Below are 17,396 nucleotides of genomic sequence, written 5' to 3'. Positions count from 1 at the left end.
TCATGAATGCGGGCATGTGAAGAAATGTAACTGTTATTTTCGGTGGAAAAATTAAGACAAATTCACTAATGCAAAACAAACAAAATTGGTTTTGTGCCCTCCAAACCCCAAGAGAATTCCAGGTTATCAGCTCTTTGGAATTCTCTGTCCTTAGGTGAGTCTCCATTGCGAGAGATGATGAGAAATAAAGGGTCTGCCCCAGGGTGGATGTGCCTCCGTTGTCCTGAGGTCAGAGGCAGCAGGCCCCCGCTTAAGGGAAACTGGTTATGTGAGGCCCCAACTCCCAGAAAGCAGAAACCCCTGACGGGCTCAGGGCCTGGGCCCTGGGGAGGTGATGCTCAGGTCACCAATGAGGAGTCCCCACTGCACTCCAAGCGGGTCCAGCACCCCCCTCACCCAGCAACCAGGTAAATGGAGGGAGTCAAGGACCGAGGACACAGAAGCTCCCCCGGGCAGGACCCCCAGTGAGCATTTTTCTTCTACCTCCAGGACCAGATACACGCTAGGCTGAGCTGAGGAGCCTGAAGGGGGGTGATGTCCGTGAAAGGAAGGGACTGTAAAGTCAACTGACACAGTGGCTCATGGAAAATGCAGAGGGAAGGGAGGCCAGGAGTCAAAATGATTCTGATAACAGGTAGAACCCCGGGTGTCAAGAAAAGTCAGGAGGAGACACTTTGGGCATCGGGAGAGAGGCAGGAGAATAGAGAGTTCTGATATGAGCATTACTGAGACTGAGGTCCAGCCAGATGATGAGGATGGCTCATGAATGCCCTGGGCAGCTGTGGGAAGGGCCTGGGGCCAAGTCCTTGGCCCCGAGAGGGGATGACATATGGGAAGAGCAGAGGACCGGGGTCAGGGACTTAGAAAACTCTCAGGGTCAGGACTTGGAGGGAAGGGAGAGATTCCAGGCAAGGGAGCAAAGAACACACAGAAAGGTAGAAGGGAAGCCAGTAAAGAAAAGGAAGCAAGGATATGAGACAGAGGTATGAGTAGTGAGGGGCCGTGCCCAGGGCTGCATAAAATATGGGGACAGAATTATGCTGGAGTTTGTGGTGGTTCTTTGGATAAACCTCTAGGGTCACCATTTCTCAGGATAGGCCTGAGAAAAGAGCCCAGGCTCATCCTGAGGGACCCGGGACAACTGCCTACACCTTCCCTGTCTAGAGGGTCTGACACAGAAATGGGGCCACAAAGTTCTCTAGAGTGAAGGGAAAAGGATGCGTCTCTCTGCTCTATGCTATCTGTCTACCAAGGTTAGTCAGCTCCAGAATGTCACCACAAATCTCAGGGAGTCTGGCCATTCTATACCAAGGGTGGTGGGAGTAGGGGGGGTGGGGGTCAGTTCATGGACCCAGCCCTGGGGAGCAGACCCAAAGCCTGCAGGGTATGGAGGTAGGAGGTGGGAGGTGGAGGCGAACCTCACCTACTTCATACCCACCCCAAGGCACAGCACTGCCTACAGTGGGTCTGGGGGGCATCTCAGAAGTCTGTCTGCCTCCTTGGTGAGTGAACAAGGAAGTCTTGGCTGGAAGAAGTCAGACAATGTCACCCAAGGGCTGAGCAGGCCCAGGAGTGTCCCAGTTCTTCTGACAGTCCCAGTTGGTGAGATTCAGGGTTTTGTCACTAGACCTGAAAAAGAATGACTTGGAACTGTCCCAGCGCAGGCCTGGGCCTGACTCACCATCTCATGGGCCTGTCTGCTGACTGCTGGCTCAAGCAGCACTTCCCTGGACTCAAACTCCCAACATCAGAAAAATGCAGGCCATGGAATGGGGGTTGGGGGGGCTGCAGGACCACGCAGAGGGCTCTTCTTCTAGGACTGAGAATGCTGCCCGCTCTGATGAGTGGCCTCCTTATTCAGCTGGCACATGAGGCTGATGGGTCAGGCTGGTGGTTGCCTTGTGCATCCCCAACCCCTGCTCACAGTTACTTTCAGTGGAGAGAGGACCCTTTGCCTCTTCCAGGCCATTTCCATCCTGTGGGATGAGGAAACGAAGGCACACTCTGAGGAGATGAACAGAGGCAGAGCAGGTGGGGCTGAGCCCCCTCCCAGCGGCTCACACCCTCCGAAGAGTGCAGATTCCTCAGGGTGGCAGGAGGGCCATGAGGCTCAGAGCCTTGAGAGGCTGCTCCAGGACCAGGGCACAGATGTGTGCTATTGGCTCCCTGTTCCTCAGCTGCAAAACTTGGTCCTTTCTTCCTAATATCCCCAGAGCCTCAGAAGAAGCCTGGAGTAGAGATAAGGAGGAGGATGAGCTGCATGACCTTAGAGACTGGAAAGCTCCCTCCCTCCACCTTTTTTCCCTTCTCTTGAAGCATCATCCCTCACACAGCAACCCAAATAGACCTCCCATGCACCCCAACCTTGACTTCACAGGGCCCTGGCCCTTGAGGAGCTCCAGTAGACCATGGCATCCATCAGGAAGGAGGGTATGTAGCTCTTGGGAAGTAGATGAGCTTGACATCCCAGTCAGGTGAGTATCATCAGGTGCGTGGGTGGTAGGTGGTCAGAGCACGTTCACGAAGTTCATGACCAAGGACAGAGATTCAACTTGCATTTTTTGAAAATATTTTCAGTTATTTTGATGTCTGTTCAAGACGAAAGTTTCCTTATATACTTCCACATCCCTCCTTTCCAATTCACAGCTCTAATATGGGAAGGAACCTTCTAAGAAATCCTGCCCTCTCCCTGCCCCACCCCCTCAAACCCATGTCCCAAACTAATCCATTCAAATTCTCCAAGAAGCGCCCGAATTCTTACCCCAGGAACAACTGTTCCACACTAAGCGACCTCTGGCTCTACTTCTGAGAATATCCAATACATAAATTGGATCTTTCTATAAACACTAGAAATCTAAGCACATGAAAACCAGCTGCTCTAAAGTCAGTTTGCCATGAGTCCACAGGTGTCTATCCTCTCTGGCTTCAGTTTCCTCCCAAAATAACAAGGGGTACAGATGAGACAGTGGTTCCCAGGTTTACCAAGCCTGGATCCTTTCCTTAGGTCACCAGTTGACCACATGGGATCCTGGGGATGGAGCTCATGTGCCCACTGTGTGGGTGAGTCAGAGCCTGGAGGATGGACCTGAGACTGGAGGAGGTGCTAATGATGGACCCAGGCTTCCAGACAAGGGTTTGCTTCTCTCTCCAAGGTCCACAGCTCACTCACCTGAGGCCAGGAATGTCTCCGCATAGAGTTCCTTGACCTCTGAGCTGGTCTGATCCCATGCTGCCTGGAGGCCCCGAGAAATTGCCTCAGGGCTGGTCACAAAGGTCTTGAAGTAACCAGGCACGATCATCTCCTCCTTCACCCCAAAGTAGGAGAGCTCCTTCCTGCAAGGGAGGCAGGCAGAGGGGCAAAGACTTCAGAGTTTTTATGAACCAAGACACAAAAACACACACACACAAATAAGATACCAATACAGGACTGCAGTGCGATAAGCAGGAAACTCTGGGAGGTTGTGAAGTACAGAAAAGCCAGAAGGAGAAACCTTATGATGATGTTATTCTGTATAGAGTTTGAATATTTTTCCAAATATTTTATATACATGTGCTTATGCTTCTAAATCCTACCAGTTGAGTTGCAAGGTACCACTTAAGTGCTATCTCCTCATATTCCCCTCACATCCAATTGATCACCAGGCTTTTTGTATTTTATCCCCTTCACGCTCAATTTCCTCTCTTCCCTATCCTAACCAGTCTACTGCCTGGCCATTTATCGGCTGGGCTGGTGTAACTGGACCCTAAAATGCATCTCCCTACCTGGGATCACTTCCCTGCCCCATATTCAGAGCCATCCTCAGCCCTGCAGCCAGTAGGGTCTCTACTGCTGATATGATTAATTACTTTCCTTGATTAATTGCTTCCATGGGGTTACACTGCAAACAAGACTCCCCCAACCTAATATCATAGCAGTAATGTAGGTGGAGCACACTGTAGCCAAATTATATCGGTGACAATTCTACCTCACTTTCTGAGTGTGGGCCAACTTCCAGGGCAGAGTAAGTTCATTCAAACTCTATAGTCGCCAAGTCCATCCTGACACCAAGAACTTAGAAAGGAGCTTCCCAATGAATGCCTGGCAAAAGCAAGAGAGAAAGTTCTGGAAAAAAGAACTCTAAGTCTGTGATGAAAGGAACCCCCTGTAAAAGACTCCCCCAGAAGCACAGAAGCAGAAGGACCAAGGGGGTGGGGGGAGGGTCTCTGTCCCAGGCCATAACCTGGGGGAGTCCAAGTCCAAGAAGGCCTCCATGCCATATTGGAAATGCAATAACCTCCACCCCAGAGGGACACACGGCCTGTGACGCTGGAGACGTTGACCACACGGCCCCTCGCCTTCCGCACTAGGGACAGCAGACTCAGGGTCACCTTGATCACCCCCAACAGGTACACGTCCAGTATCTTCACGAAGTCCTGGTTGGTCAGCCACACACTGGGTACAGTGGACATGGAGATGGCGGTGTTATTCACCAGGCCCCAAAGTCCTGGGAACAGTGAGAGCAAGAGGGCAACACCATGCTGGGCCCATGAGTGAGGACCCAGCAGAGGTTCCAAGTTACCTTCCACCCAGTGAGGACTTTAGGAGAGAGGCTGCAGGGGGAACGGCTGGAACAGAGACCAACATGCTGAAGGTGCGCCACCCTCCTGACTCAGTCTTCACGCCCAGCCCACTGCCTGGTGACAAGGGGCAAGCACCCCAGATTGGATGAAGGCAGGGACTGAGGCTGAAGAAATCTAGTGGGTCCATAGTCTGGAACTCGGAGGGTGAAGTTTTGTGTTTTCACAGTCCATGTTGTCCTTGCAGACATTATCAAAATTCACCTACAAGCAGAAACTAACACACCATTGTAAAGCAATTATACCCCAATAAAGATGTTAAAAAAAAAAAAAAGAAAAGAAAAGTAGTGGTTAAAAAAAAAAAAATTCACCTACATTTTCAGATTTTCTGACAGCTGCAGGACTGAGTGCTCAACAACTAGCTAGTATAAGGGAAAGAGAGGGAAACAGAGAGAGACAATGAGGAAGGGAGGGGAAGAGAGGAAGAGAGGAGACAATGGATAAAAGACAAAAACAAAAAAGATGAGAACTATTTGGGTGCAGATTGGCTGGGTAAAAGAGACCTGAAATCCCAGGTTTGGGAGAATGTGTTGACAGGCCTGGTATTGACCTCTAGGGCCTGGCTTTGAAATACCCGCATCGATACTGAGCAATGTTCCAGCAGGAATCTGGGGAATTCCATGGGGTAGGCTTTCAGGGGAAGGCAGGGCTGCCACTATTAACCACCCTCCCCCAAATCGGAATTTACACTTTGTCCCAGAAAAATACAGCCTCTCCTCCCACCCACACAGGAGGCAACTCTGACCCCATGACTCTCAGTTCACAGTTCACCAAGCTTCATGGAAACCTCTCTGCAAGACTCAAAGACACATACCAAATATTTAAACACTAACCAATTAATAGAACTCAGGGCAGAAGAGCAGGGTCAGGGGAGTTGGGTACAGGGTGTTAGAATTATTAACACACAGAGTTAGTCCCTCCCCTGCTCAGTACCAAGTCTGCCCTTGTAAGAATATATATTCTCCCACCATATTTGACACCAAAGACCCAACTAATATACATGGTTACAACGTAGGGAGTTGGGTAGAAAGTTTACCAAGACATCATTTCGTTGAATCCAATGAATAAAATGTGGGAAACAATTACATTCATGCCATGAGGTACTTTTTACTAAGTAGTGCTATTCTAAAGTATGGAACATTCTCGATCATTATTTATTATGTTTTTGAAGAAATTTTTGTTATGTGTAAATTTGTTCAACTTCTTTCAGTGGAAAATTAGGATACAAATTATGTACAAAATGTAATATCCTGTATGTAAAAATGTTATCAGTACTTATCTGCGGGTGGCGTGATTTGGGGTAACTTTGGTTTTTTTTTTTTTTTTTTTTTTGCGGTCCGCGGGCCTCTCACTGTTGTGGCCTCTCCCTTTGCGGAGCACAGGCTCCGGACGCGCAGGCTCAGCGGCCATGGCTCATGGGCCCAGCCGCTGTGCGGCATGTGGGATCTTCCCAGACCGGGGCACGAACCCATGTCCCCTGCATCAGCAGGCGGACTCTCAACCATTGCGCCACCAGGGAAGCCCAACTTTGGTTTTTATCCATGTACTTTTCCCGTTTTTCACAATGATCATGTTTTAAATCTATACTTAGATAAAAGAAATTAAAGTCCTTTCCTTCTACCATAAAACACAGGCAGAACTACAGTAAAACACACACACACACACACACACATGCACACTCACACACACACAGAAAAATGAAAAATAAAAGAGAGAGAAAGTAACTCCATAGTAGTTTTCTGACCTTCCTTAGAAAAGTCCTGACAGCTCAGTGTCGACATCTGAAAAATACGTGACATTTAAACACAAGTCGGATGACTAGGGGTCACCAGCAAGAACATGACCAAGTACTGAGAACTCAGCTCGGCTCCAGCGCTGCTCCCCAGCCCCCCATGCAGCCTTCCAGCCAGAGTGCCCATCTCCACCCGTCCTCCAAAAAGTGCACCCCGATCACCCTGGTCACTCAGCATCAAGGAACCCAGACCTTCTGCTGAGGGAGGAGGGGACACCAGACAGAAAGTCTGCAAGGACGCATTCTCATCAGGGAAAACTCTCCCCCAAACTGCAGAGCCTCAAGTTTGGGAGGTGGAGGTGGGATGGAAGAGGCTTGGCTGGTAAGCTGGATGAGGAGAAGAACACAGGGAGGACTTCAAGTCTTGGAAAACACCTTGGGAATCTCCCCAGGCAGCTGTCAAGGGGTCTCCACTTCACAGAGAGGAATCAGACTTGAGAAATCTGGGTGGTACCTCTGTCCCTCACATGTTCCTTTACCCACTTGGCGGCCGCAGTGATGCTCTCAGTCTTGGTGACGTCCAGGATCACCGTCTCCAGCCTGTCTGATGTCTGGTTCCTCAGCTGCTCGGCCCCCTGCTCCGTCAGACATGCATCCAGTACCCTCAAGCCTCGCAGATCCAGCTGCCTGGCCAGCGGGTTCCCGAAGCCCGAGTCACAGCCCGTGATGAAGACGAACTTGTCCTGGAGGAGGCTCACCACCTGCCTCTCCCGGTACCAGCGCAGGAGGTAGTACAGGCCCACGAGGACCGCCAGGTACAGCCACATGGCTTTGCAGGGGACAGACACAGGCAGGCTGGGGTGAAACTCGAGTCTGGCTAGTGTTGAGACAGGAGGACTTAGAACACACGCAATGTTGGTTGGCCAACCAGCCTCCAGGCTCTCTGGCATGGAGTCCTCACGATTTTCCTGTTCACCCTCTTTGGTGAGTAATACTGACTCTGGTCCCAGTGTTAATGCTCTTTGGTACATTTACACCATTTCTAATAGATGTCACTGCATTTCCAACACAACCCCTTGAGGCTCTTTTACAACCACCATTTCCAGGTCCTCCCACTCCTCCCTGTTTCCCCTGCTCACCTCTCCCCTCCCCACTCTCCACATTGGGCCTTTATGTCCTTGGTCTCATGGTTCACAGCTATCTTCTTCCCTTTTTCCTGCTCAGCCTGGGACCGGGGTCTCCCTTACCTACTGGAGATTCTTACAAGGGGAATACACGTGGAATCAAGACACAAGTGGCTTCAAAACCCAGCTCTGCTGCCAACCAGCTGTGTGACCTTGGGCAGCTGGCTTAGCCTCTGAGCCTGGTCTCCTCCTCTGGCTCAGCTCCCAGAATTCACTCCTGAAAGACTAAGTCCCTCTCAGCCTCTCTAGGATTAGAAGGGGAAGGCAAACGAGAATAAGGTGTCTCCTGATGAAGAGGTTCCCTGGGCCAGAAAGGTGTTCAGGAGAACAGCAGGGGTGTCTGATCTCAGAGGCAAGGAGAGGGGACAAGAAGGGAATGGGGGCGACACACGCAATGGTGAGACGTCTCCCAGATGCCGGGCCAGTTGTTGGAAGAACTCACACAAAGCTGGTCTAACAGTTGTTCCCCTTTCACTCTGTGAAGATGCCCTGCCCACAGCCCTGGGTGCCCGGCTACATTGCCCTCTGCCCCTCCTGTGCTGAGTGAGGCCCTGCCCTGCCCGGCACCACACCCCGAATCCAGACCATTCAGACACTGAGAAAAGACTGACTTGAACGGGGATCATGGGATGGGCTGTGCGAACCTCCCCCCAGGCAGCGTGGGCCGTAAAGCCCAATAATTGGAAAGAATCAGGTCAGTTGTTTCAGGGTGATGATGGAGAAGAGGAGGGAGCTGCCCCCTCAGGAGATTAAAGAAAGGATCAGAGGCTGGACCCCAGAACAGCTGTGCATGCAGGGACTTTCACATTCAGTAACGGGGGTGGACCCATCAGGGGCACAGAGCTGGTGAGTGGGGCAGGGACAGAAGGAGCCTGGTTCAGTGCACTGGGCATCCCCTGACCGTCCACATTTACTACAGCTCTGACTGGTAAGTAAGGAAATACGAGAGGCACTGGGAGGGAAGGAGAGGCTTCCCCAAGCAAACAGAGGCTCAAATGCCCCTGGAACCCACCCCAGCAGCCAACAAAGACAGACAGGGGCACAGATTCAGCCTTTAGTGGTAACTGTCAAGTGCAGGGTGCTGACTGTAGTCCTGAAAGTGTTTGTCCCTCAGGTGGGAGTTGGCAGCAGTAATAGAAAGGCTCGTCTTGCAGAAACCAGCCTGTGCCTGCTTCCTGCGTGACCACCAGGACCCTCCTACGTGGGCTTCCCAAAGGGTGAGGACGAAGAAGGCAAGGATGAAGGATGGTGCCCTGGAAACTGTGTGGAAACGGTGTCAAGAAGCCGGGGCGGCATGCAAATCCTAGACAAACAAAAACCCTGCTATGGGAGAAGGTTTGGTTTCTTTACTTGGAAGAAACAGGAGATTTTTTTTTCTCAGTGACCACGAATTCCTTCAACCATAAACTCCCAAGGGGCCATGCAGCAGACACGTCCCAGCCCTCAGGCCATTTGCTTCCCTCTTGTGAACCCTGAAAGTAATATGACTGCTCGCGGGAGTCTCAGCTGTTTCAGACTACATTCCAGGTGGGAACAACCACAGGAAGGTCAGGAGAGAGCAGTAAGAGAAAGGAGCCTGGGGTGACACTCACTCACCTGGGAGCTGCGGGGGCCAGAAGAAGAAATCTTTCAGAGGCGACCCTGTCAGGGAGACTCACTGACCAAGATCTCTGCATCTACGGTCCAGGGAGTTGCAGCTGGCCCAGATTCTGAGGCCGCACCTGTGAGCCTGCTTGTGCTGGAGCAGGGCCTGCCACCACCAGGTGTCTCTCTGCCCAGTCTCAGTAGGACCACTGTCAAAGACAGGGTGTCCCACGCCATCCCCTCTTCTCATCTCAGGTTGGGTCCCCTGAAGTGGGGAGAGGCGTAGGTAACCAAAGGGGGCTAGAAGGTGCCAGGAGTGAGGGCTAATTGTGCAAGCTCTTTTCCAGCCCTACAGGTATGCAGTCCCCCTTCTGGAGTGAGCTCCCAAAATGGAGAGACAAATCCCGCCTCCGGCGCTGAATATCTGATACTTGGAGGAGATGAGATTTTCAGTGGGGAATCACTGATCCTTTGTCAAAAACCACCGGGACAGCCAAGGGGAGGATTAGGGAAACTTCCTTGTGACAGCCGCATGGACCCTCATGGCATGGGTTCCAGCCCCTTCACACGTCCATCAGACCAGACCTGGTTCCCTCCCTAAGAAAGGCAGCCTGGAAGGAGGAGGAATAGGGATCTACGGAAGGTCTAGGGTAAGGACGTGGGATGGTGTGCATTGCACTTCTTTTTTCAGCGCTTTTGTTGCTCCGCCTTGTCTAAATAGGGGTCCTTGTGTCACAGTCCACACTGTGGGCCATGGAACCCAACTCAGTGCAGCCCTGCACCCCCCTGTAAGACCAGCAAGGAGGACCAGGGCTTTGCAATCTCACAAGCTCTCTGACATTCTGGAGAGGATTCCTGGGGCTGAGTCCAAACCTCCTGAACACATACCCCCAAGGCATAAAGTGAATCAATGATACTTTATTTGATTTCAGTTTGTTTGGTGTGACTGGCTCGGTGTCTGTGTGTGTATGTGAGTGTTTACGTGTATAAATAATAATTTGAAAAACAGGAGTCTTCAGATTAAGCATGAAGCTCAAGCAGGTGAACTTTTCAACTATAATTTTAAGGAAAAAATAATCAATGGAAATTCTTGTTTCCAAGATAGATCAAAACCCGGTTTGTTTGTTCTCCGACAGGATCGCATTCCAGCCAAGGTCTACTGAGTTGGCACCTAGGCTCGTGAGTCAGGCTGGTGGTTACCCTCCACTGTCAACACATACCCTCAGGCAAGAGGGGCCTTTATCTCCCCTGTCCATTTCTATCCTGGGGGAGAGGGAGACTGGACATGGGAAAGATACATCAACAGGTGGACAGAGGCAGAGCAGGGGGGACTGAAAACTCCCAGCTGCTCACACCCTCCCCAAAGCGAGGGTTTTTCACAGCTGCATGTGGGTCATAAGGCACTGAGAGGCCACTCAAGGAACAGGACACAGATGTGAGATAATGAGCCCTGTTCCTCGGCCATAAGACTTGTTCCTTTCTTCCTAATATCCCCAGAGAACTAAGTAATGTCCCAAGAGAAGCCTGGGGACTGAGCTGGGATGGGTGTCCCCGGTGACATGAGAACCCCTTTCGCCACTCTATTTCCCTCTCCCTGATGCATCCCCTCCCCACACTGTCCCCAACTGCCCCCACCATGCACCCCAGTCTTGGGTTACAGGGCCTTAGCAGGCCGTGGGGCACCCCAGTACATCATGAGATCCACCAGGAAGGTGGGCATGTAGCTCACGGGGAGGTAGAAGAACTTGGCGTCCCAGCCAGCGGAGTACCGGGTGCGGGGGTGGCAGGAGGTCAGGGCATGCTCCATGCAGTTGGTCATCAAGGACAGATTCCCGGACCATGATGGCTTCAATAAATTAGATGTCTTCATGACTGTCCAGAAGGAGACACCATCCAAAATATTCTCATTTCCCAATGTTCCCACTTTCAGATCAACATGACAGTTTCTAAAAAGTCCTTTCTCTTCCAAAATCATACTCCAAATCAAATCCATGGATTTCATTGGAGTGTGTCCTAACACTTACCCCAGGATCTCTATCCACACCAAGCCCCCTCTGGATCTATTCCTGGGAATATGTGCACTACATAAACTGGAGGTCTTTGCAAACACTAGAAATTGAGGCACCTGAAAAAAGCTGGTTCTAACACCAGCTTACCGTGATTCCACGGGTGTCTTCCCTCTCTGGCTTCAGTTTCCTTCCCAAATTAAAAGAGTTTCGGAAGAGAAACTGGTCCCCAGGTCTATCAAGCCTGAATCCCTTCCTTGGGTCACCAGTTGACCACACAGGACCCTGGGGATGGAGTTCATGTCCCCACTATGTGGGGGGACTCAGAGCCTGGAGGATGGACCTGAGACTGGAGGAGGTGCTAATGATGGACCCAGGCTACCAGACAAGGGTTTGCTTCTCTCCCCAAGGTCTCACTCACAGTCAGCCACGAACTTCTCTCCATAGAGTTCCTTGATCTCTGGGCTGGCCTGATCCCATGATGCCTGGAGGCTTCCATTAAACACCTCAGGGCTGGTCATATTGGTCATGAAGTAACCAGGCTCAATCATCGCCACCTTCACTCCGAAGTAGGAGAGCTCCCTCCTGCAAGGGAGACAGGCCGAGGGGCAAGGACTTCAGAGGTCCTCTTGCAAAACAAAACATGAAAGAACAGTAAGACACCAACATAGGATCGGGGTAGGATACGCTGGAATTTCTCAGAGGTTGTGAGGTACAGAAGCCAGGGGGAGAAAACTCAGGATGATGGTATTGCTTCTGTATAGAGTGGGAATATTTTTCCAATTACTTTACATACCTGCGCCTATCAGCTCTAAATCCTACCAGTTGTGCTACAAGGCATCCTTTAAATGTTATCTCCTCCTATTCCTCTCACCTCCAATCAATCACCACACTTTGCACGTTTTATCTTTCCCATACTCCCCAGTCCCCTCTCTCCCCTCTCCTACTCTGCTAACCCCCTGGCCACCTGTCCTCTAGGGAGCATCTCTCTGCCCACGGTATCAGATCCCGCACATCAGAGCCACCTTCTCCCTGCAGCCCGTGGAATCTCCACACTGATTTGATTAAGTGGCTCCCTGGATTAATGGCTTCATGGGGTACACTCCCCACAGGGCTCCCAAAACCTAAATACCGCAGCAGCTGAGCACATGGAAGGGCTGCACAGACAAATCATATCAAGTCCAATTCTGCCTCCGACACTTTGGTGACTGTGGACCCTCACGCAAGGCAGGAATATGTTGAATCATATTAGGCCTCACATCCACCTGGACACCCAAAAGATAAAAGGGTGCTTCCCAGTGAAAGACCTACACAGAGCAAGAGAGAGGGATCTAGAAGGAAGGGCCATTAGGTCTCTAAAGAAAGAAAACCCCTGTAGAAGGCACCCCCAGAAGCATAAAGCAGGAGGACAGAGGAAGGGCCTCCATCCCAGGCCATTACCTGAGGGAGTCTGAGAAGGCCTCCACGCCGTACTTGGACATGCAGTAGCCCCCACCAAAGAGGGACACGCGGCCCATGACGCTGGAGACGTTGACCACACGGCCCCTCGCCTTCCGCACTAGGGGCAGCAGACTCAGGGTCACCTCGATCATCCCCAACAGGTTCACGTCGAGCATCTTTACGAAGTCCTGTTTGGTCAGCCACTCATTGGGTGCCATGGGAGTGCAAATGCCGGCATTATTCACCAGGCCCCAGAGTCCTGGGAACAGTGAGGGCGAGAGGGCAACACCATGCTGGGCCCGTGAGTGAGGACCCAGCAGAGGTTCCAAGTCACCTTCCACCCAGTGAGGACTTTAGGAGAGAGGCTGCAGGGGGAACGGCTGGAACAGAGACCAACATGCTGCCTGCGGGTTTGGGGAGACCAGATCCTGTAAGCGGTTGGAGGACAGAAGGTGCGCCACCCTCCTGACTCAGTCTTCACGCCCAGCCCACTGCCTGGTGACAAGGGGCAAGCACCCCAGATTGGATGAAGGCAGGGACTGAGGCTGAGGAAATCTAGTGGGTCCATAGTCTGGAACTCGGAGGGTGAAGTTTTGTGTTTTCACAGTCCATGTTGTCCTTGCAGACATTATCAATATTCACCTACATTTTCAGATTTTCTGACAGCTGCAGGACTGAGTGCCCAACAGCTAGTATGAGGGAAAGAGAGGGAAATATAGAGAGACAATAAGGAAGGGAGGGGAAGAGAGGATTAAAAGAGACAGTGGATAAAAGGCAAAAAAGGATGAGTAATATCTGGGTGGAGACTGGCTGGGTAAAACAGACCTGAAATCCCAGGTTTGGGGAAACATGTTGACAGGCCTGGTATTGACCTCTAGGGCCTGGCCTTAAAACACCGAGCAATGTTCCTGCAGGAATCTGGGGAATTCCATGGGGGTAGGCTTTCAGGGGGAGGAAGGGCTGCCTCTGTTTACCCATCATCCCCAGAACACAGAGTTCACCCCCTACCCCAGAAAATTCCATCTTCTCCTGCCACCCACACAGGAGTCCACTCTAGCCACATCTCCTTGGTGCAATTTCACCCAACTTAACGGAGACCTCTCTGCAAGTATCAAAGACACAATCCCAAGGTTTTAAAGACTTGGTAACCATAGGCCTCAGGGTGGCAGGAGCAGGCTATTGAGGGATGGGATAGGGCTGCCAGAAGTATCCACTCAGAGAGTTGAGCTCCTCCCCTACTCAGTAACACGTGTGCCTTGTAGGAAGAATCTTCTCCAACCATTGTCACCAAAGGCACAATCAACATATGCGGTTATAGTGTAGGGAACTGGGTAGAAAGAAGTTTGCCAAGATATCATTTATGTTGAATATGATGAATAAAAGGTAGGAAATAATTATGTATCATACCATGAGGTACTTTTTAGTAAGTAATGCTATTCTAAAGGGTAGTATATTCTCAGTCATAATTTACTAATTTTTGGAAGAAAGTTTTATTACGTTGTAAATCAGTACATCTTTCTTTAGTGGAAAGAAAATGATACTAATATGTGCAAAATATAATACCATGTATGTCAAAACATTATCAGTACTTATCTCTGGGTGGTGAGATTTTGAGAGAGTTTGGTTTTAATCCCTGCACTTTTCTGAGTTGCCACAATGATCATGTTTTAAATTATACTTAGATGAAAGAAATACAAGTTCTCTCCTTCCCCTGCAAAACAAAGGCACAACTGTAGTAATTAAAAAAAACAAACAAAGAAGGAAAAGAAAAACAGAAAACAGAGAGAGAGAAAAAGTAACACTTAAGTAGTTTTCTGACCTTCCTTAGACAAGTCCTAACAGCTCAATGTTGTCATATGAAAATTGGTGACATTTAAACCCAAGTAGGATGACTACAGGTCACCAGGAAGAACATGATCAAGTGCTGAGAACACAGCCCAGCTCCAGCGCTGCCCCCCAGCCCCCCATGCAGCCTTCCAGCCAGAGTGCCCATCTCCATCCGTCCTCCAAAAAGTGCACCCCAATCACCCTGGTCACTCAGCATCAAGGAACCCAGACCTCCTGCTGAGGGAGGAGGGGACACCAGACAGGAAGTCTGCAAGGATGCATTCTCATCAGGGAAAACTCTCCCCCAAACTGCAGAGCCTCAAGGTTGGGAGGTGGAGGTGGGATGGAAGAGGCTTTGCTGGTAAGCTGGATGAGGAGAACACAGGGAGGACTTCAAGTCCTGGAAAACACCTTGGGAATCTCCCCAGGCAGCTGTCAGTGGGTCTCCCCTTCACACAGAGAGAAGAAATAAACAGAAAAAAGAAATCTGGGTGGTACCTCTGTCCCCGACACGCTCCTTCACCCACTCGGCGGCCGCAGCGATGCTCTCAGTCTTGGTGACGTCCAGGATCACCGTCTCCAACCTGTCTGATGTCTGGCCGTTCAGCTGCTCGGCCCCCTGCTCCGTCAGACACGTAGCCAGCACCCTCAAGCCTCGCAGGTCCAGCTGCCTGGCCAGCAGGTTCCCGAAGCCCGAGTCACAGCCCGTGATGAAGACGAACTTGTCCTGGAGGAGGCTCACCACCTGCCTCTCCCGGTACCAGCGCAGGAGGTAGTACAGGCCCACGAGGACCGCCAGGTACAGCCACATGGCTTTGCAGGGGACAGACACAGGCAGACTGGGGTGAAACTCGAGTCTGGCTAGTGTTGAGACAGGAGGACTTAAGAACGTACACAATGTTGGTTGGCCAACCAGCCTCCAGGCTCTCTGGCGTGGAGTCCTCACGATTTTCCTGTTCACCCTCTTTGCTGAGTATTATTGATTCTAACCCCAAATGCATGCTATTTGGTGCGCTCACAGCATTTCTAATACATGTCATTGCGTTTCCAACACAACTTCTTAAGGATGACAGTGCTTTTCCAGCCACCTCTTCCTGATGTACCCACTCCTCCCTGTTTCCCTCTACCCACCTCTCCCCTCTCCACCCCACCCCCAAACGTTGTAACTCTTATATCCCAGGTTTCATGGTTCACAACTATCTTCTTCCCTTTTTCCTGCTCAGCCTGGGACCGGGGTCTCCCTTACCTACTGGAGATTCTTACAAGGGGAATACACGTGGAATCAAGACACAAGTGGCTTCAAAACCCAGCTCTGCTGCCAACCAGCTGTGTGACCTTGGGCAGCTGGCTTAGCCTCTGAGCCTGGTCTCCTCCTCTGGCTCAGCTCCCAGAATTCACTCCTGAAAGACTAAGTCCCTCTCAGCCTCTCTAGGATTAGAAGGGGAAGGCAAACGAGAATAAGGTGTCTCCTGATGAAGAGGTTCCCTGGGCCAGAAAGGTGTTCAGGAGAACAGCAGGGGTGTCTGATCTCAGAGGCAAGGAGAGGGGACAAGAAGGGAATGGGGGCGACACTCGCAATGGTGAGACGTCTCCCAGATGCCGGGCCAGTTGTTGGAAGGACTCACACAAAGCTGGTCTAACAGTTGTTCCCCTTTCACTCTGTGAAGATGCCCTGCCCACAGCCCTGGGTGCCCGGCTACATTGCCCTCTGCCCCTCCTGTGCTGAGTGAGGCCCTGCCCTGCCTGGCACCACACCCCGAATCCAGATCATTCAGACACTGAGAAAAGACTGACTTGAACGGGGATCATGGGATGGGCTGTGCGAACCTCCCCCCAGGCAGCGTGGGCTGTAAAGCCCAATAATTGGAAAGAATCAGGTCAGTTGTATCAGGGTGATGATGGAGAAGAGGAGGGAGCTGCCCCCTCAGGAGATTAAAGAAAGGATCAGAGGTTGGACCCCAGAACAGCTGTGCATGCAGGGACTTTCACATTCAGTAACGGGGGTGGACCCATCAGGGGCACAGAGCTGGTGAGTGGGGCAGGGACAGAAGGAGCCTGGTTCAGTGCACTGGGCATCCCCTGACCGTCCACATTTACTACAGCTCTGACTGGTAAGTAAGGAAATACGAGAGGCACTGGGAGGGAAGGAGAGGCTTCCCCAAGCAAACAGAGGCTCAAATGCCCCTGGAACCCACCCCAGCAGCCAACAAAGACAGACAGGGGCACAGATTCAGCCTTTAGTGGTAACTGTCAAGTGCAGGGTGCTGACTGTAGTCCTGAAAGTGTTTGTCCCTCAGGTGGGAGTTGGCAGCAGTAATAGAAAGGCTCGTCTTGCAGAAACCAGCCTGTGCCTGCTTCCTGCGTGACCACCAGGACCCTCCTACGTGGGCTTCCCAAAGGGTGAGGACGAAGAAGGCAAGGATGAAGGATGGTGCCCTGGAAACTGTGTGGAAACGGTGTCAAGAAGCCGGGGCGGCATGCAAATCCTAGACAAACAAAAACCCTGCTATGGGAGAAGGTTTGGTTTCTTTACTTGGAAGAAACAGGAGATTTTTTTTTCTCAGTGACCACGAATTCCTTCAACCATAAACTCCCAAGGGGCCATGCAGCAGACACGTCCCAGCCCTCAGGCCATTTGCTTCCCTCTTGTGAACCCTGAAAGTAATATGACTGCTCGCGGGAGTCTCAGCTGTTTCAGACTACATTCCAGGTGGGAACAACCACAGGAAGGTCAGGAGAGAGCAGTAAGAGAAAGGAGCCTGGGGTGACACTCACTCACCTGGGAGCTGCGGGGGCCAGAAGAAGAAATCTTTCAGAGGCGACCCTGTCAGGGAGACTCACTGACCAAGATCTCTGCATCTATGGTCCAGGGAGTTGCAGCTGGCCCAGATTCTGAGGCCGCACCTGTGAGCCTGCTTGTGCTGGAGCAGGGCCTGCCACCACCAGGTGTCTCTCTGCCCAGTCTCAGTAGGACCACTGTCAAAGACAGGGTGTCCCACACCATCC

At 51.4% G+C, this 17,396-nt stretch overlaps 1 protein-coding gene and 1 pseudogene across 2 annotated transcripts; both read right to left on the bottom strand.

Annotated features, from left to right (window-relative positions):
- Positions 1-2,217: 2,217 nt before the first annotated feature.
- Positions 2,218-7,176, bottom strand: LOC307194390 (retinol dehydrogenase 16-like; annotated as a pseudogene). The gene is made up of 4 exons: positions 6,864-7,176; positions 4,221-4,484; positions 3,170-3,333; positions 2,218-2,228 (listed from the first exon to the last, which is right to left on the bottom strand). The product of its transcript is annotated as a retinol dehydrogenase 16-like (transcript).
- Positions 7,177-10,691: 3,515 nt separating this feature from the next.
- On the bottom strand, positions 10,692-15,201 carry LOC307194856 (retinol dehydrogenase 16-like; the record flags this gene model as incomplete). Its single annotated transcript, XM_079938226.1, has 4 exons — positions 10,692-10,989; positions 11,545-11,708; positions 12,564-12,822; positions 14,889-15,201. The coding sequence occupies 4 exons, from the start codon at positions 15,199-15,201 to the stop codon at positions 10,772-10,774; spliced, it is 954 nt and encodes a 317-aa protein (XP_079794352.1). The 3' UTR covers positions 10,692-10,771.
- Between the last annotated feature and the right edge of the window lie 2,195 nt (positions 15,202-17,396).

The sequence above is a fragment of the Stenella coeruleoalba genome (genome assembly GCF_951394435.1).
Source record: "Stenella coeruleoalba genome assembly, chromosome: 11".
NCBI classification, from domain to species: domain Eukaryota; kingdom Metazoa; phylum Chordata; class Mammalia; order Artiodactyla; family Delphinidae; genus Stenella; species Stenella coeruleoalba.
Note: the sequence above shows the minus strand (reverse complement) of the source record. Positions and strands in the feature narration are given on the sequence as shown.